This window comes from Emydura macquarii, unplaced genomic scaffold (genome assembly GCF_026122565.2).
Source record: "Emydura macquarii macquarii isolate MOO-44397 ecotype Brisbane River unplaced genomic scaffold, CSIRO-AGI_Emac_v2 contig_705, whole genome shotgun sequence".
Taxonomy (NCBI): domain Eukaryota; kingdom Metazoa; phylum Chordata; order Testudines; family Chelidae; genus Emydura; species Emydura macquarii.
In genome coordinates, this window is record NW_027130842.1 from 12,321,015 (window position 1) to 12,347,390 (window position 26,376).

The window sequence follows — 26,376 nt, forward strand, 5'->3', positions numbered from 1 at the left end:
CTTTTTATTTCATAAGTGTTGTCATTATGTTTCTAATACTACTTTGATATGGGATACTAAAAATGGAACGTAGAAAAGAGGTCTAGATTCTGTCCTAACTATAGAGCCACCACCAACACATCTGTAATAAAGCACAAGTATACACCTAACACACTTTTTTGGGCAAAACTATCAAATTTCTTATGATTAGAGCTGTCGTAACAAATACTCAATGAGAAATTTAAGATAAAGTATTACAGGAACTCTAGAAACTACTCTGTTCAAGGATTGTCTATTTTTCATTAATGCGACTTTATTTTTTTCTTCTGGCTTTACAGGGCACAATGACTACATGTGTCCTGCTACCAACCAATGCACCATTGACAAGAACAGGAGAAAGAGCTGTCAGGCCTGCCGCCTGCGAAAGTGCTATGAAGTGGGAATGATGAAAGGTGGTATGTACACAGCAACAAACATATTTTTAGTACTGATGGCTGCTTAACTGGACAGCCAACACAGTTAAGCAAAGAGGCATTTAATGTTGTTGTTGGGCCAAAAACCCCAACAATGAAAATGAACCTAGGATGATATCCTGGTCACATTGAAGCCAATGATAATTTAGCCACTGACTTCAGTGGGGGGAAGATTTCACCCCTAATATTTTATAATTCTTTTTTTTTTTTCCTCACAAATGGATTTGTCTGGCACCAGGCTATCATGACTGAAATTCAGTCCTAATTGTTGTGTCATTCTGCAATATGCCATTCAACACTCTGTTTCTGAAGATAGGCCAAGAATTGTATGGGAACAGATGATTAATTACTTTCTGGTATCTAAGTTAGGTATGAAGCACATTGGTGGGGTAGTTTGGAGAAACCTGCAGTACTGCTGCTATTACTGTACATCTTCTGTATATTAATAAAAGGTTGCTACCTTCAGACCTATCATTTCAGCACCCTGCAACAACACACAATGCACCTGAATTAATTTCCTTTTCTTATATTTAAATATTGAGGGCCCGATTTGGATCTCCGATACCTTGAGCTAAATCACAAGTAATTACAGAGACACCAAAGTTATGCTGGTGTCAATCAGCCACATATGTCAACACTGCATACCCCAAAACTGATTGTACTAAGGATATCTGGTGTTTAATGTTTAGAAGGAAAGTTTTATAAATAGACGCCACTGCCATCAAAAAATCTTTATGATGCTGTTCTCAGAGCAAAGGTTCTTTTCAAGAGGCCTTTCGGATGTTTTAATTGTACGTTTTCGGCATTTCCCCAGTAGATATTTTCTCTCTCTCCTTTAAATTACCATTCCTAATAGTTACAAGAAACAGACAGACAGACCAGGGGAGGGTGCAAGCAGAGATAAAAAAATCTTTATTTTTAAACCTTAAAAAAAGCATATGGCTAAAAGAATATACAAGAAATGCAGGGTATTATAAAACTGGAGATTAGATATGACCGGTTTAAAATGGAAGGAAAAATAGTTTGTTTGTTAATGAACACTATTTCAAAGTAACTTTTATTAATTCAAAATGATCACTAACTTTATCTAAAACAATTTGTAAAGGAAGTCTTAGCAATTGCATCTTGCAGAGTCTTAAATCTGGATGATGACATCTTCTGAATGTTTGTTCAGACTCATTGGGAGGGTTTCCAATGCTCATTCTTTATTTTCTCAGGTCAGAGGGGTTTAGCTTAGGACTCTCATATTTAGGCTTTTCAGAACGCTCCAACTTTTCTCTGTCATTATTTCTATCATCCAGGTGATTCAGAGCAGCCGAATACTCCCTTCATTTGGCTTCTAGCTCCAGATTGAAATAAACCTTAGATAATTGATTCCCGGAATGCATATATGTGTATTCTGGCTCTCTCTTAACTTAATATTCTGGAGCACCTGGCTGGAATTCATTTACATCATCAAAAACCTAGTCCTTGCGAAACTAACAAAAAATACAGTAAAGAAATGCTAGGGCTACATATTTAAGCAATCAGAAGTCAGAAAATGTCACAATTAAGTTTGCAGCTGCTATCTTAACTTTGCCCCCTTGTATATATGAAATATCATAATCTTCAGCTACATGATCACATGCTACTGCTCAAACATTGATATATTTTCATTCATTTATATTTACACTGCTATCATTGGCATAATGATCCAGTATGTCTCTATTAACATAGACTTTTTGACTTGATATTCTCTTTCTTCTAAGGTCTGGATTCTAATAATTTTCTACAATGTATTCTACAGCAATGTACATATACTTTTGTTTTTAACCAGTAGGATAGCCTTAGTGGCAGTTCTGGAGATTAAATTGAGGACAAAAAGTTATTACTACTCTTAAGTTTAAATTTGTCCCTGACCTGCCTTCTAATTCAGGGATTCTCAAACTTTTTCATAATGTGGACCACATCTTAACAGAGGTACTGTTTTGTGGCCACCATCCTTCCCATTTGCAGTCACATGAACCTTTCCATTTGTGATAGCATAACATCCCTATGGCAACTGTAGCAATTAATTACATCGAAAAGTAATATTAGAAAACCAGTTGTTATATTTTAGCTTTCTTTTAACTCACTTTAGTAGCTGAAAATAGGAAGAGTTAGTGCCCTGTGACCAGCCAACTCTCTATGGACCACAAGCAAGTGCTGTATGAACCATCTGTGGTCCACAGATAGTCGTTTGAGAACCTCTGTTTTAAATCAATCCTGTAAAAGCTTCTTAATGTCCCACACCATCAGGCTCTATATCTCCTCAGAACCAATGACCATTTCCATCAGAAAGTTACAGTACCTGACGTGAGAACACCTGGATTCAGAGCAGATAGTTTGAACTAAACCCAGGCAACTCTGTGGCGATGCTGGTAATCACTTAGTCCTCATGCTACAGCTTGGACAGCACAGAGGTCATTGAATGTATTATGCACCTCCATGATGTTCTATCCTGAGCCAAATCTAGCATGCTACATGGCAGGATACTTCTGAGGGACAGGAGTCTGTTGCTATACAGCTATCATATTTTAGGTCTTCAAGGAGTGTTTGAAAGCAGGATGGAAAACTCAAAGACGATTCTCGCAAAGAGGTTGGTAGGCATTTGGAGCAGATGACTGTACTACCTTAGAGAGCCTTGGTTCCTGGTGCCTATTCTTTCCTCACTGCTGTCTTTAAAGTGGGTTTAAGTGAGGCCAGGGATTGACATCTTTAACTTGGACATTTCTTTGACAAACAGCTCCTTTGAGGCTTTCTTATTCAAGATGAACTTGTTCCATGTTCTGATATATAAAATCTATATTTGTTAGATTGTTTTATAGGTCTCAAGTCAGGTTGATCTGAGACAAAACACATTTTGAGTTTCATAGCAGTCAGGTGGGAGGTCACTAGCCCATTCAGCTCTGTCAGGGTCCTGCATGAAGACATGAGAACCCAGGGGTGGAGTCTACCTGCTCCAATAAGATTTCAGGTGTCCTGTTCATTGCATTGAGTGCAGGTAGGTAGGCTGTAAACTGGTGAGATGTGGCAGTATGGTTGAGGCAGTCGGTGCAGTACCAGAATCAAAGCTGCTCATCCGAACACTTCTTCCACCGTAGTGAGGTTGGTGGGAAGAAAAAAATGTTTTAAGGAGCCAGCCAAGACTCTGACTTCTCCTTTCAGTGACATCTTCTGTCCTCCATTCACTGACATAGCATGAAGCCTTTGGAGTCCTAGTGGACTCCTCAGTAATCCATTTTTGTCCTAGTTACTACAAAAGTGAGAAATGCCTTCTTCCAGGTGTCAAGCTGGCTCTGGAGTGTGAATACCCATCTCCTGGGCAGACTGTTAAGAAGCAGGGCACAAACCCCAAACTGGCTGTAAGTTCTATACTTAGATTTCACCAACCAAGTTTCAAGTGTGAACTCCTCAAGCACTATAATAGCCTTAACTTGGAGTCACAGACAAACCGGTACTCTGGTCTATCTTGCCACCCGGGAAAGCTTATTTTTGTGATAGATGGTCCCTGACATCTAAAATCACAACAATATTCAGGTTACTCCCAGTCCCAAAGGACCAGTCACTTAACCCAGGTCTGTTGCACCTTAGATCCTACACCAAGACAATGCTTGTAGCGAATCCTATAAGAAATTAACTAAAGCTTTATTTACTAAGAAAAAAAATGAGTTATTTGCAAGGTTAAAGTAGGTAAACATAAACACACAAATGAGTTACAGTGTTAGGTTCCAAAAGGTGTTAGAAGTGCCTACAATAAGTAAGCTCTATAAGTCCTTTAGGGCTAACCCAGGTCAAGCACTGGGGATCCTTTGCTTATGCTTAAAAATCTTGCCCTCCCCAAATCCAAGTAGCATAGAGATCCAGTTTCTTCTTTGTCAGACATTTTTATTCAGAATTCAAGCTGATGGGACAAATCCACATGCCCATCTCCTCTTCAGTGGTTTGGGGGAATAATCAGCAAAGTCTCTGTGCTTTGATGTTTCACAATAGCTCATTTGGTTTCAATGGGCCTTCTTGTGTGCAGGACCTAACACCTTCTATAGGAAACAGCGTTTACATTAATTTACATTTTTTTCCTGTTTGATGAGTTACACAGTTACAGAGGTTTATTTCTTATATCTTTATAATATGGGGTACAGATGTTAAGTGAGATTAATACATGCAGCAGCTTACAAGCATTTCATAAAGTCTAAACACTAAACACAGGTTCATAAACCTAATACCTATTTTAACAATACTAACAAATGGATGAGCCAGACTGGTTTCGAACTTTTCTTTCTCAGTGTTCAGTTAGGGCCTGGAGGCTTTGGCATGAGCTGGGACCTGGTCTGCCAGCATTACATTAGACTTTGCCAGTAAACTAGCCTCTTCATCTCCGAGTTTCTATGAATCATGCATTTGTCACCTGCAGACTGGACTATTGTAACTCACTGTATCTGGGACCAAATGTGACCCGTCTGTGCCCAGGGTGGCCACCTGAAAATGCCAAGATCAGAGCAGGCTGCAAAAGGAGAGCAGATTCTCCCAACACTGCTGAGTAACACTGAAGTTAGACTTCCCAGCCAGCCACAAATAGTGCTTCTGATTCCCCACACTGGTTATCAAGAAGCTAAAACAAAAATCACACAGCCCTCTTTACTGCATCTCAGTCTCTGTCTCCCAGTCAGCAGCTAGGTCCAGTAAAGAGATAAGTTATTAAAAACTCTATTCCCTTTACCAAAAAATTCTCCTGACCTCAAAGGGTCAGTCACATTACCAGACCAATATGAGTTTGGATCTTACCCAAAATACCAATGCTGCCAGCCAATCCTTTAGTAACTAAAACTAAAGGTTTATTATAAAAGGAAAGAAACAAATCATGAGAGATGTTAAGTTGTTAAAGCAATCGGATACATACAAATGATTTGAAAGTCCATATATATCAGGTTTTCAGTAGAATTGTGGAGTTTGCAGGCTTGTATAGTCCCTCTGGTGTACATTGTACCTGGATGGGTCTCTGTCCTTTGTTTCACAGTTTCAGTTACAGATGAGTTGATCCATAGGTAGGAAGCAGGACTGAGGACGAATAGGGATGTGGTGCAGCTGCCTTTTATGTCTCTGTGCCATGCATGCTGCTTGTGGAAATTTACAGAAACATGATGGAGTCCCGGGTCACCTGGGGAAGCCCTACTGACTCATAAGGTATAGTCCCTGGGTTCTTTCCCTGGCCTTATTGTACCTTTGAGTTCCCTTAATGGGCGATTAAGGCAGCTTATTGCTACTGCCATCCTGTCTGTGGTGTCACCCAGAAACACAGCACAAACTGAAATACATACATCAAACATATCCATAACTTCCAATACAAATATGATACATACACATAAACAATATCATCATACATAGCAAATTATAACCTTTCTAGGGGTACCTGACATGGCCTATCTCATATGAACAATTGTAATTTTGAAATATTGATGTTAAATACTATCATAAATGGTCCCCCGGATCCAGACAGCGTCACAGCAAAGATGGGGACATTGCAGCCCAACTCGTGTGGAGGGCAGCCTACCACCTCTTTAGCAGGAAAAAACACTGAGAACACATTGGACTGCTAGTGCTGTGCACGTCCACTGACTCCCATTTTCTTTCTGGTGTCAGTCAGTTCAGTGCTTTGGTCCAAATGGAGTCAGGCCTATTACAACAGAAACCACTGAAGCAGCAGCACTCCTCTGGCAAATTCAGCTAACAGTTCCCAGGATATATACAGCTCATGAGATCTGGAGATAAGGTATTTTTGTTCTAGGGGCTGCCTGTAGAATGATCCTTTGTAGATGAGACTGAGCCAAAGTCTGTTTTCAGGACACTAACTGAGACACCTTTCGGGAAGAAGGTTTCTCACAATAATGGGTACTGATCGGTGAGTAATGCGTGGAGGTGCGACAGTAATACCAATACTAATAGTAACGAGAGCAGTCTGGAGAACTGCTAAACCCAAGAAAGATAAATGACGAAGTCCACCAGGGATGACTCTATGCATCTTAATCACTGTATTCAGTGCAAAAATCTTAAAGTAACACGTGCCCTGAAATATGTTAAAGAAATTACTAGAGGCTTTTCTGATGCATATGTAGGGTCATAGCCTCAGCTGATGTAAGTCAGCATATCCACTCACTTCAATAGAGCTTTTCACAGTCATCGGGTGGAGAAGGTGGAATTCAGCTTTGAATTATGGTACGTGGCCTTACATTTAGGAAGCTTACCCCTTCCATCACAGCAGAACACCCCTGCACAAAGATGAAGGGTGTAATCTAGCCTATATGTAGTAATTAAAGTTGAGTTGTTATTACATAATTATCACATTCAGTATCATTCAGCGGGAAAATATGCCTCCCCCTTTGGATCGGCACTGCGTTTACCTATTTTATTTCTTCCTTCCCTGCCCTCTCTTCTCTCCATTTTCCTTGTCTTTGTTTTTCTTCTGTTCTCCTGCAGCTCAGTGTCTCCCACAATTCTGATATGTATAGGCTGTTCTCCTCCTGTCTGCAGTTTGAGGAGGCAGTTCAAAGCTGTAGCACAACCTATACTAGCCACTCCCCCTTCTGCAGCCTGCTGCCAGATCTTTCTGCCGCCGTGGCAACAGTCAAGTGGTGGTTCACTTTGCTCCAGATTTTTTTGACAGCTTATTATTATATCCAATTTTTCAGACTGTAGCAAGCAGCTTTTCTTCTCCCTCTTCTGGTTTGAGTACTGAGCAATGGGGTGGTCTCAGCCACCCAGAGCCGGCACTGCCGCACCTCTCTCTGACAGACTCCTCTCCTTTGCCTCCCACGAGGTGTGGTAAAGCTGTCATGCAAACACTGAGATTAAATCCAAGCAGTGTTCTATTTGTGAAGCAGCTTTTACAGGCTCATAGAAGGGCAAGTTGTGCCCAGCCTGTTCTCAGCCAGCTGACCCTTGTACTGCTAGAGCAAGGGGCTGTTGGACAGGCATTTTTGGTCCCCTCCCTTGCCCCAAGAAGCCACGACTCCAACACAGAAGAGCCTGATCTGGAGTGTTGAATAGAATGGGGAGAGACTCCAAAGACAAGAAGAACTTCAGCCAGTCAGCCTGGGGGTAAATTCCAAGACAGAAAAGGATGGGAAAGGGGGTGAGGGAGAAACCCTTAAGGGACTTGTGTCCTTTCCCATTCCTCAAATGGGTCCTAAGTTCCCTAGGGAGAAAAGCTGGGCAGCTCCTCTTCTTTCCATCTCAAATCAGGGAACCTATGGCAATAAAACTGCATCCCGCAGACAGGGGAAATGCAATCCTGAGAGGGAGGACATGAAGGGAGACATATCCAGAGTGCTCAAGGTGCAGCATAAAGCAAACTACAAAAGACCATGCGTTGGCCACAGCCAGCAGCAATGCCTGCAAAGCGGGCCAAAAGGCTAAAAAATCCAAAAAGAGCAAAAAGGAAAAGAAAGAATATAAAAAAAAAAAAATGAGGGGTTCGTCCTCTGATTCAAACACCTCTACTGAGTAAGGGAAATGCTCAGATTCAGGCGCTGAGCAGGACATGGGAAAAAATGCAATTAAGGTTTTTTCCCCCTTAAATGTTTGAAAGTGTGTGCAAAAAGGTTGCATTCAAAATCCAGATCCAGCCTGAACAGGAGGTAAAGACAAGCCTAAACGCAAATACCTGCCACCCAAAACCTCACCTGAGACAGCAGTCCCTCTGCACACATCCTTTGAGGTTGTGATCAGAGAGGAACAGGAAACGCCTGATCAGGGTAAACACATAAATAGGCATACGTTTAGATATTATGAGTTGCAAGAGCTGAAAAAAGCCATTACAGATATACCAATGGTTGATTTTTCAGTGGCATCTCTAGCTAAAAATATTATAATCCCGTCCAACTAATAGAAAGGTGGAAGTTACCTTCAAAGGGACTTTGAGGCTATGTCAGTCACTTTGAAAGCATCCTGGCAGCTACATTCTTTGCAAGAACCACAATGTCTTGGTTGGATGACCTTAAGGCCCTGAAGGATAGACTGTCCTGACTTCTGATCTACACGTAAGAAAACTTCTCTAGCAACAGTCTTTGTGACAGATACCTCAAAATGTACGCAGTGAGATTTTAAGCCATGACATCCAGCAGCCATGTCTAGCTTCACCCCTGACGGCTGATGCTCCCTCCAAGTAAATTCTATGCTCATCTACATTCCCAGGCTCTCCCCATTGGATGGGAAAACTAGACAAAGTAGTGGCAGAGAGTGCTGCCAAACTGAAACAATCCCTTCCCTCTGCCCTTAGGACTCTAAGGAGGGATTACAAACCCACCAACACCTAAAGCGCTCCTTTTGTCCATTCTCATCACAGAGGTGCCAAAATCGACACGTATATCAAGGGAAAACCTTGCAAAAGAAAAACCCAGAGGTGGAGCCACAGCTTCTAAGAGCTCACTATGATAATAAACAAATATGCCTCTGCCCAGACCTGAATCTAGGAGGTAGAATTTCCCACTTCTCAGAAAATGGTCTCTATTTACCACAGATGAACGGGTGAGATAGAAGAGTTGCAGATACTCCCTGGAACTAAGAACCAGACCCTGTCTCCATCTATTCCCCCATCTTGAGTGACTCCATAAAATGAAATTTTGCATCCTTGGACATAGGAGCAATAACAAGGGTTCCCTCAGAGGAAAAATTCTTAGGACTGTATTCCATTTTCTTCATTATCCACAAGCGTATCGGGGGGGAGGGGTGCAGGGTGAGAGACTCCTGGTTCTCATGCTGCTCAACAAACGATGCAAAAAATGAGACTCCAGATAGAGACCCTCGCTTTAAGGATGACATCCCTGTTGCAAGGGGAGTTCCTGGTGCATACTTCCATATTCCCATATGACCATGCCACCCCAGACTGCTGAGATTTGCGTATGGCATGGTCTGTGGCCAGTACTAAACACTCCCGTTTGGCTTTCAGGAATCCCCAGAGTCTTTACCAAGATGCTGATGGTAATAGCAAGATTGAGGTCTTGCAGCACTCACCTGTATCCCTTCCTAGATGACATCTTGATCAGATCTCTGCCTCAAGCAGTGGCACTCAGTGCCACACTCTGGCTGCTGGATCTGCTTCAAACACACGGATTTATAATAAACACCAAGAAGAGCTCCTTGACTCCCTTCACACAAATAGTTCACCTGGGAGTGGAGATAGACGCTTCTGTGGTGGCAAAAGTCTACCCATCACAGGACAGATGCCACAAGATCCCCAGAACCTGATATCCATGTTGGTAAAATGTGCAAGGCTGACTATAGCTCAGTGTCTACAGCTATTGGACCTCCTGATTTCATGTACAGGATTCTCTCTATGGGCAAGGTCCCATATCGGGTGCATCCAGGCCTTCCTCATGAAACTGTGGAACCATTCACTGGAACACATTATGAACAAGGGGCTAAACTCTCTATTGTGGTGGACATTCCTACAAACGTGTGCAAGGGTCTTCCTGTGTGGCTTTCAGATCCATGTACTCACAATTTATACCAACCTGACAGAGTTGAGGCACAGGACAGCTGAAGGTACTTGAATTCTCAGGAAAAGAAACCAGAGAATAAACCTATTGGAGCTCAGAATTGTCAAGCTTGCCCTATGGAAGTTCCAGGCCTACCTAGAAGGTAAATGTGTTCTGGTCCGGTTGACAATGCAATCACTGCGGTATATATCAACAACCAAGGGGAACAAGGAGCGCAAACTCTATCCAAAGAAGTGGTGGAGATAATGGAATGGAAACTTCCTTTTTGTAGTTCAATACACACAAAAGGAGAGCTGAACCAAAAAGCAGACTGGCTCAGCAGATGTACAGTGAGCAACTCAGAATGGTGTCTGAATCAGGAAGTCTGCACTCCCATTTCACAGTACTTCACTAAGGAAACAGATCCCAAATTACTGGGCTGGATGCTTTTTCACATAGATGACCACAAGGTCTGAAATAGTTGTTCCCACCCTTTCTATTACTAGGAAAGGTGATCCAGAAGATAAGGTGAGAAGCAAAGATGATAGTGCTAGCTCTGCACTGGCTAAGGTAACCATGGTTCACTGATTTGATAGAACTGAAAATGGTACCAGTGTTGTGTCTACCAGCAAGACCAGACATCCATTTACCAAGGTCCATTCCCCCTTCCGGATCCTGACTGCCTTCAAGCGACAACCTGACTATTGAGAGGGAAGCATTATTTCTAGCACCGCTATCTTCTGAAGTGATTGGAACTCTCCCTTCCTCTACATGAGCTTAAGTACTAAAGGCCTACTCCTCCATCTGACTAGGTTTAATTCATGGTGTCAAACACAATAAAAATTCCAAGTATCCTGGTTTCCCAGTTACCATGGGCTTTCTTTAGGAAGATGTAAACTAGGGACTTCAGTCCATCTCCATAGTGTACAAGTAGCACCATATTTGCAGGATCCTCTGATTCCTGACAGAGCACCATCAGGTATCAGATTTCTCAAAGCCGTCAGTCTGGCTAAACTAGTGCTTAGAACAATCTTTCCTAAGTGGGATCTGCCACTGGTGTTGAGAGATGTAACCGCACACCCTTTCAAGCCACTGACATACATATCTTCAATCTAACTGTCCATCAAAACCTGTTTTCTGGTTGCCATCATGTCTACTAGGGAGGTTTTGGGGATTTTTTTTTTTTTGAACTGGAAGATTTGTCTTTGCTGACACTCTACTGTGTATCCCATGGTGACAAAGTGGTGTTAAGAACCCAAGAGTTATTCTTGACTAGAATTAATTTATCTTTCCATGCCTCACAGGAGATTGTCTTCCCTTCATCCTGTCCAAAGCCACAGCATCTGACAGAAAAGCAGTCGCACACCTTAGATGTTTGAAGAGCACTGAAGATCTTTGTCAAGCACACTGAATCAACAAGAAGATTCGGGCTCCTTGTTTGTCTCCTTTCAGCTGAAGTACCATGGACTCAGGGTGTCCATGCCATCACTAGATAAAATGGATCAAGCTATGCATTATTAACTAATACAAGGTGTCAGGTGCTTCTGTTCCAGATGGCATCAAGGCATACTCTACAAGATCCATAGTGACTTGGTGGGCAGAAAGAGCTTGCTTCCATTGCAGAGATCTGCAGGGCAGCAATGTCATCAATTAACACCTTTATCTGACACTATAAGGTTGATTTTCTGTCTTCTGCAGAAGTCCCTTTTGGCAGGAAGACACTGCAGGCAGTGGTCCAGTAACAATATTGCCATTTTGGGCAATTAATTTGGGCAAAGGGGGCAGGACTTCCCTCTCTCACTCTTTTTTTCTTATCACCCCTTACTTCTGTTCACTGCTCACTACATTCCACACATACCAGAATTGTGGGAGATGCTGAGCTGCAGAATGGTAAATTTCTTATCTGATTTCCTTTCTGCTAGTAGTGTCTTTCACAATGCTACCTTCCATGGTTGGCTTCCTCACCCGGGGACAGTATTTAATTTTGATATGCTTGTTGGCCATAGCCTACTGTACATAGTTTACTAGTTGGTACTGAAGTTTTGTTACTAATCATATTCTATGAATTTTTGTACAGCTTTGGAATTAATCTTCTGGCAGCAGACTACAGAAGGGGGCATAGCTAGCATGGGCTGTGCTACAGCTCTGAATTACTTCTGGAAACTGCAAACAGAAGGGGAATAACCCATACGTTTCAGAATTGTGGGAGATGTTGCTAGCAGAAAGGAAATTATCAGGTAAGAATTATACCATTCTTTCCTTTCCTGCAGCAGTTTCCATTCCCATGCCCTGAGCTTATCTTCCACTCCATCTCCATTCCATTTGTTAAAATGATCAGCTTTGCAGTAGTTAATGTTGACGTTCCAGTTGACATTCCGGTTGGAGTTTTGGAGTTGTCCTATGGAGTTTTGGAGTTCTTTAGATAATTGACTGCTTCTTCCTGTAGAGCTTTAGAATTCCTTAGTTTTCTTGGGTTTCTGATTCTCCTTGCTTTGTCACTAGTGAGTAATTCATGCTAAAAACCCAAATTCATGCTAATAAAATTTACAGATACATTCATTTACATTCAGTTCTGGAGTAGTGAAACCCTCCAGTATATAAGATTGGATGCAAAAAACCCCTCTTCTTCCCTGGTGTCCTCCCAGCTACTGTTGGAACAAGTTCCCACTCGCATCCAGACGGGCCAATGCTGGTCTTTCAGTCTCATCTAACTAGGTTGGAATGCTAAAGCAGGACAAAAGGTTGAAACTACAGAACAGAAAGACCATCCTTGGGAGGTCCTATCTTTCTTCTGGTGAGGAACTTCCAAACCTCTTGATTTTTGTCTTTTTCATGGAGGGGAGCAGTGCTTTGTTTTTTCACAGTGTAGGTCCAAACAAAAGAGCCAGGGAATTATTAAAAGCATTTTCAGAAACGGGTACACAAATGTTTAATGTAACAACTGGAAAAGTTCCAAACATTCTAGATTGTTATGCAATTATCTTCTAGTGCAACAATTTATTATAAATAGAGATCGGTGAATAAAAAGAAAGCAGCTTAACTATGAAACTGTTTGTGTTGTGTCTGAAATGATCCTCTATAACATTTACTAAACATGCTGTTCTGTACTCATGCAAATTGGTACAGGTGGTGGGAACTAATTCAAATATGAGTAATTGCTTATTTTAAAGCAATAATTGATTAAAAGGATGCAGACAAAGAATTCTTAAAATATTTTTTTCTTAGCGTTTATAATAGCCCCTTGGAAGGAAGCTGGAACTGAAATCTGACTCTTATTGAAATTTCTCTTCACCCACTGTGCACACATGCAGAGTAGATGATTATTATTGTAGTATCGTCCCAAAGTTTAATCTGTTTCCCAAACAGAGCAAAGGATAAATCATATTGAACCTTGATTCTTAACTACACGTGTGCTTGCTTATTATTTGAAAATACCAGTTGGTCATATGCAATAGCTACTAGGCTGTTACTAGGGCTGTAAGAATTGTTTTCATGTTCTGCTGTTTTTCATGTTTTACACATCTACATTTGAGATTGTTTGAGCTAAGGATATTTGGATATTTTCTTTCTTTTGCTTATCTATTTATTTCTGGGATATTCCTTGATAATAGGTATGTTAATGAGGCACCCTTAACTTATATGTTACATTATAGGGATTTATCTGTTAATTGCCCTGACCCTTTTTTAAAGGAAAGGTTTAGGATCTCTGTGGGATCACCAACTCCCTCCCCAACTTCTCCATACAATGAGAACTTTATGGGACTGTCGGTTCTCTGTTTATCTGTAGCTTGCACTGTCTTATGGAGTTCTTCAGATAACTGGCTTCTTCTCCCTGTAGAGCTTTAGGATTCCCTAGTTTCAATGAGTTTCTGACACTCCTTGCTTTGTCACTAGTGAGTAAAGCAGATCATGCCTAATTCATGTTAATAAAAACTTATACCATCCTACACCATCATGTATTCATTCTCTCTCCCCCTATATGTGTATATAAATATGAAAGGTTATAACTATGGGATACATTCCTTAATTCTTAAGCCATGTGGCTGAGTGAAGAACTATGAAAAAGTGTTTATTGAGAATTTTTTTACTATTTCAGTTGCACTCTGCCTACTAATCAATCTTCCCTGAGATTTATTCGTCAAGTATTTTTTTTCTTTCACCTCACCCCAAAATTAAAATTGCTTGGATGAGCTAAAAACAGAAATTACCAGGCTTGAATCAGGATATTTTATGAAACACTGGTCCAGAAGTTAGTATAACACAGGGTTGTGGGTAGTTTCTTTTGTATTTTGTTTTTGTTTTTAACATTGCATTGGAGAGTTGGGATAACATGATTTCCAGGTGTATACAGAGTTCAGTTCTTCTACTGCCAATCATGAGATATTAGACTGTATAATCAAACCACCCTGACTTATAGAGAAGCTCAGGTAAGTAGTTTTGAAGGTTTCTAAAATATATTAGTTACAATTTTCTGTCTGCCACTGAAGCTGGTATAATTGGACTCAGAGATATAAGGGAACCTGGCTTTTCTGTGGTATATGGTTTAACCAAATACGCAATGTTGTATAGTAGTATAAAGTATCAGTCATTTGTTTGGAATGCTTGTGGCTTCACCATTGTGATAGCTTGGAAATGGTTTTCATTTGATGTAAAGTAGACATTGAGCTGGATGTCTTCTGTATGTTGTTCACATTTAAGTGTGTGTTTATCTTGCAATTTTCCCTAAGTGGCTTGATAGATATAAATAAGATGTTAAATAGATGGGGGAGGAGGTTGAATCTTGTGTGACTCCAGGGATAAAGGCATTTCAGGCATTGGAGCAGTTTCCTTTTATGATCCTCTGGATTTGGTCTGAGAGAGAGTACCTGAGCTAATTCTTGGCATTTCTATTTTCCCCTGAAGCCTCATCAAGATGGGACAGGCTATTTTGATGATTGATATGAAATGCCACAGGGATATCCAGAGGAATGAGTATGGACATATACCCCTTGTCCATGGACAAGAGGAAGTCATACCTCAGGGCATCTGGGGCTGTTTCAGTTTCATGCCCTTGCATGAAACCTGTGAGGATCTGCAGGTGTGATTCAGGGTCTGCTGGCTCCTGGTTGGCTGTTGTGTCCACACTGCCACCTGACAGCTCTGTTGGAGCGGGAAACAGCAGCCTTTGAATCCTGTGGGCTTAAGCATAACTGGATGTCCCACCCACGGAGCCCTGACTGATGGTGCCTACCGCATTCTCTGATTAGCCCAGGTATTCTGTTTAAGGCCTAGAGAAAACACCCGGAGGCTGCTTGCACAGCTAGGTAGATCCTCAGCTTGCTGCTGAAATAGATCCTGCTGTCTGCTTCTGATACCTTGGTTTGTTCTTGGTTTCTGGCTCCAGCCCTGCTCCTGATACTTAGCCTTGCTCCTTTTCCTGGTTCTTGGCCTCCTGCTCTGCTCCTGTCACAGTACCCTGCCTCTTTACATCTCACCCTACCTCAGTGTGGTTCATCGACCTTGACTCTGACCTGATCCGGCGGTGTGACACTAGTACGGATAGCTGCTTCTGGTCTCGACCTTTTGGACTGAATTCAGATCTGATTATTGAGCCGCCTCCAACCCAGGCCCCAGTCTTGACCTGCACCTCGTAGCTGGGATCCTGGCAAAATCTGATTGAGAGGCATTTGGGATATGGCAGTTAATAGGGAAAATAGGAGATTGTTCTTTGCTAATGTCTCAGTCAGCTTCCTCCGAAATTAAAGATTGGAATGAATGTCAGTTTGCAGGGCAATTGGTGTTCAGCAATGATTTCTCTTGCTAATAAAATGTTTATATACCACCTCATATGCAAAATATACTATACAGTGCATACGTTAAAATGGTTGAGCTCGTATTTGCCTCACACAGGTCATGGCTTCATATTGAATTTATGATTGTAATAAAGTATTTATCTAAACTCTACATTTATCAGGGCTCACCCTAGTAATGTTCTGACTCTACAGTAGTGATAATGCGCAAACAGCTGAAAACAGCTTCTATGAAAGAACAAAATGGTCAAGGATTAATCACTGAGTGATCACTGAGGCTGGTGGTGTAACCCCAATCCTACTTTTTCTTTCAGTAGATGGATTCATGTATTGAGAAGAGTTTATGGAGCAACATTGGACTTGAGTAATCATAATCCAGTTATGTAGCTATAAATGAAACAGTAATTAGTAACGAGTGGCTCTCCTAATGTATAACTTCTGTGAAATGATTGGGAAAACTGGAATGATAGCAGCTTGTGTATATGGAATGTCATTTTCTTCCTGTAATGCTATTTGAAATGAGCACTTTCACTTCCCCCTCATTTCCAGAAGTAACATACCCAAAAGTGGCCTTCTGGGAATTATGTTACTGTATTAGAAACCTGGACTGTCTTCTGATGCGGCTCATATAACTGTTGTCAAACGGGAGAAGTAATGCTACTTGGAATATAATAACAAATGGCAATATTGAGGTTGGCCTATCCAATAGCACCCTTTATAGAAGTATTCTACAGAATTTAACTAGGGTGAACCAGCTCTATAAGAACTTTAAAAGGTTCTATAGACATTATTTTAAACACCTATGGAATTTAATATAAAATGATTTCTTTAATACAAGTCTCGTATAACCATTCCATAGATTCAACAGCATGAATATAATTATCTAAGTGCTCTAGAATGTTCCAAAAAGCATAGTGATGAGATAGGACTTTTTATTAAGTTCAGACATTTTTTTCTCCCAGAAGGGTGTGCGCACACACTCGCACAAGTTTCCAGTGACTTTCATTTGCCTAATAGTTTTGGTTTGACCATTCTCTAGTTTAAACAGAAGTCCCACAAGACTTTTTTAAGTGGATAGCATATGGTGTCACTAGACTTAGTTTCCAGTGGAGTCAGAAATCTAATGTGACATCTTTGTTTCATTCCAATTGAGCTATCTGTCTAAAGGAATCCCTGTGTTTGGCTCCTGTGCAGAATTCAGCATAATCAGAAGGCTTCCTGAAATATTTAGTGGTAACTCTGGTTCTTCTTCTAGTGATTGCTCATATCCATTCCAATATAGGTGTGTGCACACCTCCGTGCATGGTTCCTGGAACATTTTTCCCCTTAGCAGACCCTGTAGGGTCAGCTCTGGCGCCCCCTGGAGTCCCGCGCACATGCCGTGGTATATGAGGCACTGCCGACCGTACAGCCCCTCGGTTCCTTCTTTCCTCCTGTGACGGTTGCTGGAATGACATCTTGCTCTTCGCAAGTACCATTCCCCTTTATCGAACTTTGTTGTTACTTTAGTGTAGTTATAGTTGTTAAGTACTGTTAAGTTAAGTGTTAGTTAGAAATAGATTAGAAGCCCAGAGGGGCTTAGTGTGGCCGGGCCATGCCCGTGTCACCTGGATTTCAGCCGTGTGCTGCCTGCGGGAAGGCTTTCCCTCTCAGCGACCCCCACGAATGCTGCCTCAAGTGCTTGGAGGAGCAGCACAGGAAAGAAAAGTGCAAAATATGCAAGGCCTTTAAACCTAGGACCCAAAAAGACCGGGACATCAGATTAAAGGCCATGCTAATGGAGGCAGTGCTCCACCCAGCCTCTGAACCTCCCCAATCCATCTCGGCGCCGAGCATGTCCTCGGTGCGGAGTGCACCCCTGGCGCAGACTACTACTTCGATCGGGTGCAGAGAGACATCGCCGGTGCCAAGAAAGAAGAAGCAGCAGTGCACGGAGCGCGGACACTCCCCTGTGCAGCTGGTAAGGGCAGGGTTGAGTGCGGAGATGCACCAACCACGGCCCATCGAGTCCTCTCCGGTGCCTGCATCTCTGAGCAGGGAGCCTCCCCCGACTCCTGGGAATGGGGGAGTGCCCCTGCCAGCACCATCGACACTGGAGGCTTTCCAGGAGGCAAGGGCCCTGATGGCCTTGCCTACGCCACCTCCGCCCCCACCTCAAACGAGGGAGAGAGGGCCGGTGTCCTGGGGCAAGCCCGTGTTGGGTCCCCCTGAAGGGCGGTGGAGACCCCCGGCAGGGGTGGAAAAGTCTCATGCCAGACAGCCATCAGGGGTAGAGCATGAACGCTCCCCCAGCTCTCACTCTGAGTTCATCTCATTGAGCCAGTCTCTGATACCGGAGGCAGCGCGAGCTCTCGATCCCCGGCACTGAGTAGGTTGCCCGCGTTGAAGCAGCGCAGAGCACGGTCGAGTTCGGGGAGCCCAGCACCAAGGGTTTCACCCGCTTCGGCACAGCGCAGGACACAGTCTCCCTCAAGGGAAAGCCCAGTCACCGAAGTCAGGCCCGGCATCGCAGAGCTCCGAGTGGCACCGCTCCTATTCCCCTAAAGGGAAAAGGCACCGAAAGTCGTCGTTACCGAGGAGGCATTCAACAACATCGAGTTCATCGGACAGCGCCTCCAGGCACTGGCACCGGTCGCAGTGGCGGAAGCGATCCGCATCGTCTTCCTCCTCGGAGGTACTGAGAGGATGGTGAGCGGTTCCAAGGGCCGGAAGGGCCACTATTCTAAGGGCTCGGGGTCCCAAAAAGGGAGCAGCTAGAACTCTTGTAAGGCCAGCTGGTACTTCAGCCAGCCCCCAGTTGGCCTCAAGGTCAATGGCCTCAATGACCTTATTGGGGCCCCTGGGGAGTCCAGATGGGACCGGGACTGCAATCCGTCCTATCAGTGGGTGTTCAGTCCACGCCTTCAGCACTGGACAAGGCCCATAAAGACCATACCTCAGACGAGGAATCGGACCCAGGGGAGGGACCTTCCACTGGTGCACCCGTCCGTCAAGGGGGGGAACAGCCGCAGGTTATGCCTTGGCAGTCCTCCTTCTCCTCCCCAGATGAGGCAGCCTCCAGGGAACACATGGCGCTACTGGGGGACTTCAGGGCACACCAGGAGCTGCTTAAGAGGGTGGCCTCTAACTTGCAGCTTGAGGTCAAGGAACTGGTGGAGGAAGAGGATACTCTCTTCAACATGCTGGCGGCAGAGGACCCAGCGAGGCTGGCTCTGCCTGTCCATGACAGGGTCCTTAAGATTGCTAAGGCCCTGTGACAAACCCCTGCCTCGCTCACCCCGACATCTAAAGGGGTTGAGAAAAAGTACTATGTCCCAGCCGAGGGGTTTGAGTTCCTGTTCACGTACCCGGCCGCAGGAACCCTGGGGGACGCCGCTAACCAGAGGGATAGACAGGGTCATCAGGGGTCTACTCCCAAAAACAAGGAAGAAAAAAACTTGTGGGAGTCCACCACCAGTCTAGAGCGGCTAAGACTGGCAGGGGAACCTTGGACAGGGTGGTCACGGTTCCCCTGCCAGTCTTAGCTGCTCTAGACTGGTGGCAGACTCCCAGGGCAGTGATGAGGGGTGTCCCCTTCAGCGAAATGGTCCTGTCAGTCACCCTGATCTCTGATGCCTCAGATGTGGGATGGGGAGCCCACATCAGCCCAAATCTGGGCACTCAGGGGAGCCGGACGGGGGAGGAAAGACACCTGCACATCAATGTAAAAGAGCTCCGGGCCATTCGACTAGCGTGCAAGGTGTTCCTCCAGTTCCTGATGGGCAGGATGGTGCAGGTGCTGATCGATAACACCGCAGCCATGTTTTATATAAATAGACAGGGGAAGCACGCTCCTTGGCCCTCTGCCAGGAGGCCATCCACCTGTGGGACTTTGCAGTGAGGCACGACTTCCACTAGTCTCCCTTTCACCTCCCGGGGGTGAGGAACAACGAGGCGGATCGCCTCAGCAGGTTGTTTCTACCCCGCCACAACTGGTCATTGCACCCGGAGGTTGTGACTTTGATCTTCCACAAGTGGGGTGTTCCCCAACTGGAACTTGTTCGCGTTGTCCTGGAACAAGAAGTAGCCGAGGTTCTGCTCGCTCCAGGGTCGCAAGCTGGGATTGATATCTGACGCGTTCCTCATCAAATGGACGGGGACCCTCATGTATGTGTTTCCACCCATTCTACTCCTACCCAAGGTTCTCTTGAAAATCAAAAGGGACAGGGAAGATGCAATACTCATAGCCCCGGCCTGGCCGAGACAGCATTGGTTCAGTATGCTGATGGACCTCTCGATTGCCCTGTCCGTGGAGCTCCCAAGACAACACGACCTTCTCTCCCAGGACCTGGACTTCCTGCACCTCATGGCCTGGAGGCTCTGTGGATGATGGAGGGAGAAAGAACCTACTCGGCGCAGGTCCAACAAGTTCTGCTGGGCAGCAGAAAACCTTCAACACAGGTTGTGTATTGGGCTAAGTGGAGGAGGTTTACCTGCTGGGTGGAGTCCCGGAGTATTCCACTGAGCCTCTCTCCTATTCAGGCGATCCTGGAGTATCTGTTCCAGCTAAAGCTTCAGGGTCTGGCATTGGCCTCCCTGAGGGTTCACCTGGCGGCCATTTTGGCCTTCCATCAGCTGCTGGAGGGGAGATCCCTGTTCTCCCATCCCATGTCAGACAGGTTCCTCAAGGAAGTGGAGAGGCTTTATCCACAGGTCCATGACCTGGTGCCTCCCTGGGATCTCAACCTGGTCCTCTCTAGACTCACGGGGCCCCCCTTTGAACCCATGGCTTCATGTCCTTTGTTCATCCTTTCATGGAAGGTAGTCTTCCTGGTGGCCATTACCTCGGCTAGGAGGGTCTCCAAGATTAGGGCCTTGACCTCGGAGTCCCCTTATACTGCATTCTACAAGGACAAGGTGCAGTTGAGGCCGCATCCAGCCTTCCTGCCCAAGGTGGTTTCCCAATTTAATTATTACCAAGACATTTTTCTCCCCGTGTTTTTTCTCAAACCACGCGGTTTGGAGGAGGAGCGAAAATGGCATTCGTTGCACGTGAGACGAGCCCTGGCCTACTACATCGAGAGGACAAAGCTGTTCCGGAAATCGACGCAGCTCTTTGTTGCAGTGGCAGACCGGATGAAAGGATCACCTGTCTCCACCCAGCGCATCTCCGCGTGGATCACATCCTGCATCAAGTGCTGCTATGAGCAGGCGAATGTGCCACTTCTGGGTGTCATCACAGCGCACTCAACCAGAGCTCAGGCCTCCTCTGCAGCCTTCCTGGAGAGAGTACTCCTGCAAGACATCTGCAAGGCCGTCACCTGGGTCATCGGTGCATACCTTCACATCCCACTACGCCATCATTCAGCAGGTGAGAGAGAACGCGGGATTTGGCAGAGCAGTGCTGAGGGCAGCTCACCGATAACTCCAACCACCTCCAAGGTATTGCTTTTTAATCACCTATATTGGAATGGACATGAGCAATCACTTGAAGGAGAAAACAAGGTTACTTACCAGTAACTGATGTTCTTCGATATGTGTTGCTCATGTCCATTCCACAACCCACCCTCCGTCCCCACTGTTGCAGTTGGCAGAAAGAAGGACTGAGGGGCTGTAGGGTCGGCAGTGCCTCATATACCGCGCGACTCCAGGGGGCACCAGAGCCGACCCTATGGGGTCTGCTAAGGGGAAAAAATTTCCAGAAACTGTGCACAGTGGCATGCACTCACCTATATTGGAATAGATATGAGCAACACATCTCGAAGAACATCAGTTACTGGTAAGTAACCTTGTTTTTTGTTTCTTCTTGAAACAAATTCTATTTATTCTCTTGTTGGTGGCTGTGAAAATCAGAATCAAAGATCACTCAGAACTATTTTCTGCGAAGGAAAAATCTTTGATGTATATAATTGGGTTGAGGTACAGGGTACTGGGAGTGGAATCAATTGCGGGAGAAAAGGGTAAATTTTGAAAATCAGATGGATTGAAAATTAATTTCCAGCTAATAAAACTGGGGGGGTGGGTTACTTAACTTTTTTTCTTACACAGTTCAGACCTCTTTGTCTTACTGCCAAAGACCATTTTTTGCAGAGATTGAAGTTTGAACTCTGCTACGCCAACGGATGGTTCTCAGAGCCAAACCAGAATTAATTTGGGGGGCAGAAGGGGAAATGAAAGCATTCCAGGAATTGTGTAGCCAAAGATATTGATTTACTGATAGTTTTGTTAAAATTCTCATACCCTATTAGGAACATAATAAAGCTTCAATAGCTCTTTTTTTCCACAGTGATTCCTCCAGGCCACCTTACATACAGTACTTATTTGGTGAGCAAGGGAAGCCCTTTACAGAGGATTATCAAAGACTTCAAATTAGTTCAATTAAATGCTGTGTCTGCTGTCTTCAGCAATTAGCTTTAAACTGTAATTGCCTATGTGCTAAGCTGCTTTCTGGAACCATTTATATGTACTCTCTGCACACATTTTTCTGTGTCTTTATACTGCGGTGGTTCATCCCCTGCACAGAGTGTTGGTAAGTTATTACCAGAAATGTACTCTATTTCATGGCCAACCAAAATATATCCTACATCAAGCCTAAAGATGATTTATTTCTCAACAAACAGGATTTGAAAGCATGATATATTTCTTGGGCTTCCACATAACCACTTAATCCACCAAATGAGGCACTGACATATGATCCAAATGCCAAAGTACATCAGTCTGTGCTTTTCTGGCCTACAGTACCTGGATTTAGCTACATCTCTTTTAAAACAACCTGTTGTGCAGTGCAATATTCAATAATGAAACAGGGAGAACTGCAGCAAAACAACACCTGTGTTGAGGATATAGATAGATACATATGGGAGCAAATTATGTTGATATGTGAGCAAACTATTGTTCCCCTGCAAGGTTATGCATTTAATAAATGATTGGTTAAAAGTAAGCACTGGGCAGCAGAAAGATGAGAATAAATCGTAACTCAGCCTCTCCAGCTGCTATCACACTAATGAATCACATTCTCTTTTCCGAATGTTTTAGTATTGGTAAATGGCAAAGTTCCCGTTACATATGTTACCCCATGCCTTTTGAGTGCAGAAATTAGCAACTGAGGTAACCCAGCCTTACTGAGAGTGACACTATCAGATGAAAAATTACATATGAAAATCACCTGCCCTCCTCAGCCCCAGCCCATTTTCCTTATTTACATTACAAATAACAGCTGAGATTATTAAAAATTAAATAACTGTAAAAAAATCTTACTGGGAATCTAGAGGCTGGATTCTAGTCCTGGCTCAGTGATTGGCTCACCGTGTAGCCTTGGAAGTCATGTAATCTCCTGGCCTCAATTTCTCCATCCAAAAAATGGGGATAATATTATTATCCCATCTACCTACCTCACAGGTATGTTGTGAGAATTGATTAATAAATGTTTGTAAAGTACTTTGAACAAGTAAAGTACAGTAAAGGTGCTAGGTAGTAGCCTAATTATTTTCCACCAGTCTTCTGTTTCACTGTACTTGGACAATGAAAACAGGTTTGTTAATTTGATTTTTGTTTAGAATCAGTTTCCTCTTAGCCCTCATGATCTAGTGCCAAGGATCTAGTGTTGCAGTGCTTGGGATACAAACACTTCAGGGGAACATTTAAATAAAAAACATAAATTTTATTGTTTGTAAAAACCTAAATTTTAGGCTTTAGTCAACCTTTGTTATTGATTTTCTATTTTATTTGTATTTATTAGAGCTTAATGGATAACGAGAAAAAATTGTTGAATACATTATTTTTCGTGGTAAAATGAATTGAATACACTTCAGCCATCTCTGTTATTTTGCAATGCCCTAAATAAAAATCATCTGCCCAAGGACTTTATAATGTATAAGTAGACTAACATTGGGAAGTATGACAATGAGTAAAGAGGTATGGGAGACTTGCACTACCACAGTGAAATATCAAGAGCGATATTTAATATTATAAACACATTTTAAAAATTCCTGTTTCGATTTGCTGTAAACTAAATTATTTCCATACATTGGAATTTGTGAGTGGAATTCAGAATGAATGCCAGCATACTGAGAACCTTACAACATCAGTTGCCCTTTTAATTTACTTCTATTATGTATTTTATTTTCAAAAGGTAGATATTCTTTTTCTTAATTACTAGACTTCGGGTCAGTTCTGAAGTGTCAGTAAGGAGAAGCACTTTTTCCAGCGGCTGTTGCTATAAGAGGCATTACAATTCCTGCTCTAGTAAGGTGGTACTTACAGAAACTATGGGAAAGTTAAACAACCTTTCAAAGCATTTATAGTTCCTACTCAATGGTAGGCACAACAGGATAAGGAGAGGGAATTAGGACCTGAGGTTCTGAGCACCTCCTATAGATTGAAGGCACGCAACAAATGTCATATTCATGATCATAATGGTTATTCAGAACATCATACTAATAGTTTAAAAAAAACCATAGATGCACTGGATATTACCAAATCTTGTATTTTAACTCTAGTTTCTTTTCCTAAGATAGAAAGTGACTTAAGAGTAAGACACTGATATTAAAAAGGGTAAGTCAAGCAACTGCCTACCTAGTTTTCAAGCAACTCCATACATAATTTGCATATACAGTTACTGTACTTGCACACGAAAACCAAGTATTTGTACTGGAAGATGGTGCATCAGATGCATACTTGGCCATTTGATTGGACAAATAACTAATTAGTATTTACAACTGCGGTAACTGCATGCTCAAATTACAGAACTAGGGCACTTTAAAATTGCTGATTTTACCAAAGTATCTCATTATCAGCAGTTTCCCCTTGTACTTCTGTATACTTGCTGTACCTTCAATAATGCAAATACTGAGATAGTTATTACTGCCTAAAGACTAGAATGCGACTTTAGCCATAGCCATGAGTAAGTGTAAATCCACCGAAAGGGTGCAGACAGATGTCCAAATGCCTTTGAAAGCAAATACCTTAGAAAAATATTGGGTATTACATGGAATGAATTAATCACAAATTCCAAGATTTGTCAGATTTAACAACCCCTTATCTCTAAAGATATCCAGGTATGTGGACATTTGTTAAGAATGAAGTGAGAGTGTTTGCCATGGCAGGTGTGCCATAGGGCAGCTGCAGGAACATGCAAAAGGGGCCAACTGAAAGAATCCATTCATTAAACACAACTCAGAGTATGTCTACTCTGCAGGACATGTAGATATACTCGAGCTTCAAAGCTAGTCTGAGTAACCATTGTGGTGAAGCTGTGGCAGCATAGGCAGTGGCCACTCTGGGTGTGGCTGTATGCATACGTACTGCAGCTTAACTGCCATTATTTAGTTCAAAGCTAGCTCAGGTAGATATACATATCCTCAGACAGGGAAAACATGGGACATAACAACACGGATGACATGCAAAGAGAACCCAGGGTACAAAGGCATGGTGATGTCTTGCTCATACCCTAGAGTAACATCTGATAATGTGGGAAGGATTCAGAAGAGCCAACTGGTGGTGTGTAACCTGTATCCCCATAAGCATGCCCCCGAGGCATTCTGACTATGGAAAACGCCAATGAATCACAATTCCTCTGTGTTTCATTTTTGCTGCAGAGGGTTATAATTTGCTGGTGGCTTATAACAGAAGCAAATGACAATCACCTCTGTGCCAATTCAGCTTTGTTTGCTAGTGATGTATGGTGTGAAGGCTCTGCTCATTCCATATCCATCTCATCTGGATGGGGAATAAATAGGCACATAGCATCCATCTACCCCTACACACCTGAACCAAAGTTCTGGGAACTCAAATGGACCTGGATGGTCCACCCAGTCCCTTTTCCTCCCCTTCGAAAATGTGTAGTCCAAATCCCAGTCTAGTTCTTTGGATTTTGGCATGATTTTAAAGGCTACCACCTTAGTTATGCAGCTGAATATACATTTAAGACAGAGCTTAATTCTAGATTTTTAGAAAGTAGTTCCTGTCAGCATTTCTCATTTAGAGCAACTGTTTACCCAGCTGGGACACCAGCACCATTCAAGTTTCTATTTAATGGCATTCTATAAAAGCATTCTATAATAAACGAGTCTTCAAATTGTCTGAATTGCATCCAAAAGTAGTACATTAATATCTATAAATCCTGAATTTGGAATATTTTCACAGTCAGCTTCTCAATGATCACAATAATTTATAGAGAGAGAACAAAATGGAAAAAAGAGAGCATCTCAGTCTGCCAGGCCTCTAAATCTCTTTGGGAAGGCCATCATGCTGAAACATAATAGGACATTTGGACCTAGAACACAATCATAAATGGCTTTGGCAAATCTCCATCTTTTGTAAACATAGTTTTAAAAATAATGAAAATTGGTTTAAAAAAATGCAATCCAACTCTCTGCTCTTATATGCCAGATAACAACCTCAGTAGCCATATGTTTTTGGGGCACCCTTAGAGCCTAATTTCACTTCCAAAGAAGTTGTTAAAACTATTGAATTAAATAAGTGCATGATTGGGGGATGCTGTGTATAAAGCAAAAAATACTCTGAAGTGGTTAGATGTGTCAGTACAGGCATCTGGAAAGAGTGAAACATAACTAGCTGCCATGTCTACTTAATACTGATCATGCTATGTTCAGACCATACCATGTTTAGTGCCAACCATGACACTGCTGACTTGTCTACACCACT

General features: G+C 43.1%; 1 protein-coding gene across 2 annotated transcripts in view; it reads left to right on the forward strand.

Annotated features, from left to right (window-relative positions):
* The window catches only part of ESR1 (estrogen receptor 1), a 285,662-nt gene that overhangs the window by 175,853 nt on the left and 83,433 nt on the right, over positions 1–26,376 (forward strand). For both annotated transcript variants that reach the window (XM_067542424.1, XM_067542423.1), the window contains exon 4: positions 318–434. In XM_067542424.1, coding sequence (XP_067398525.1) covers positions 318–434 — 117 coding nt within the window. The remainder of the gene's footprint in view (positions 1–317; positions 435–26,376) is intronic.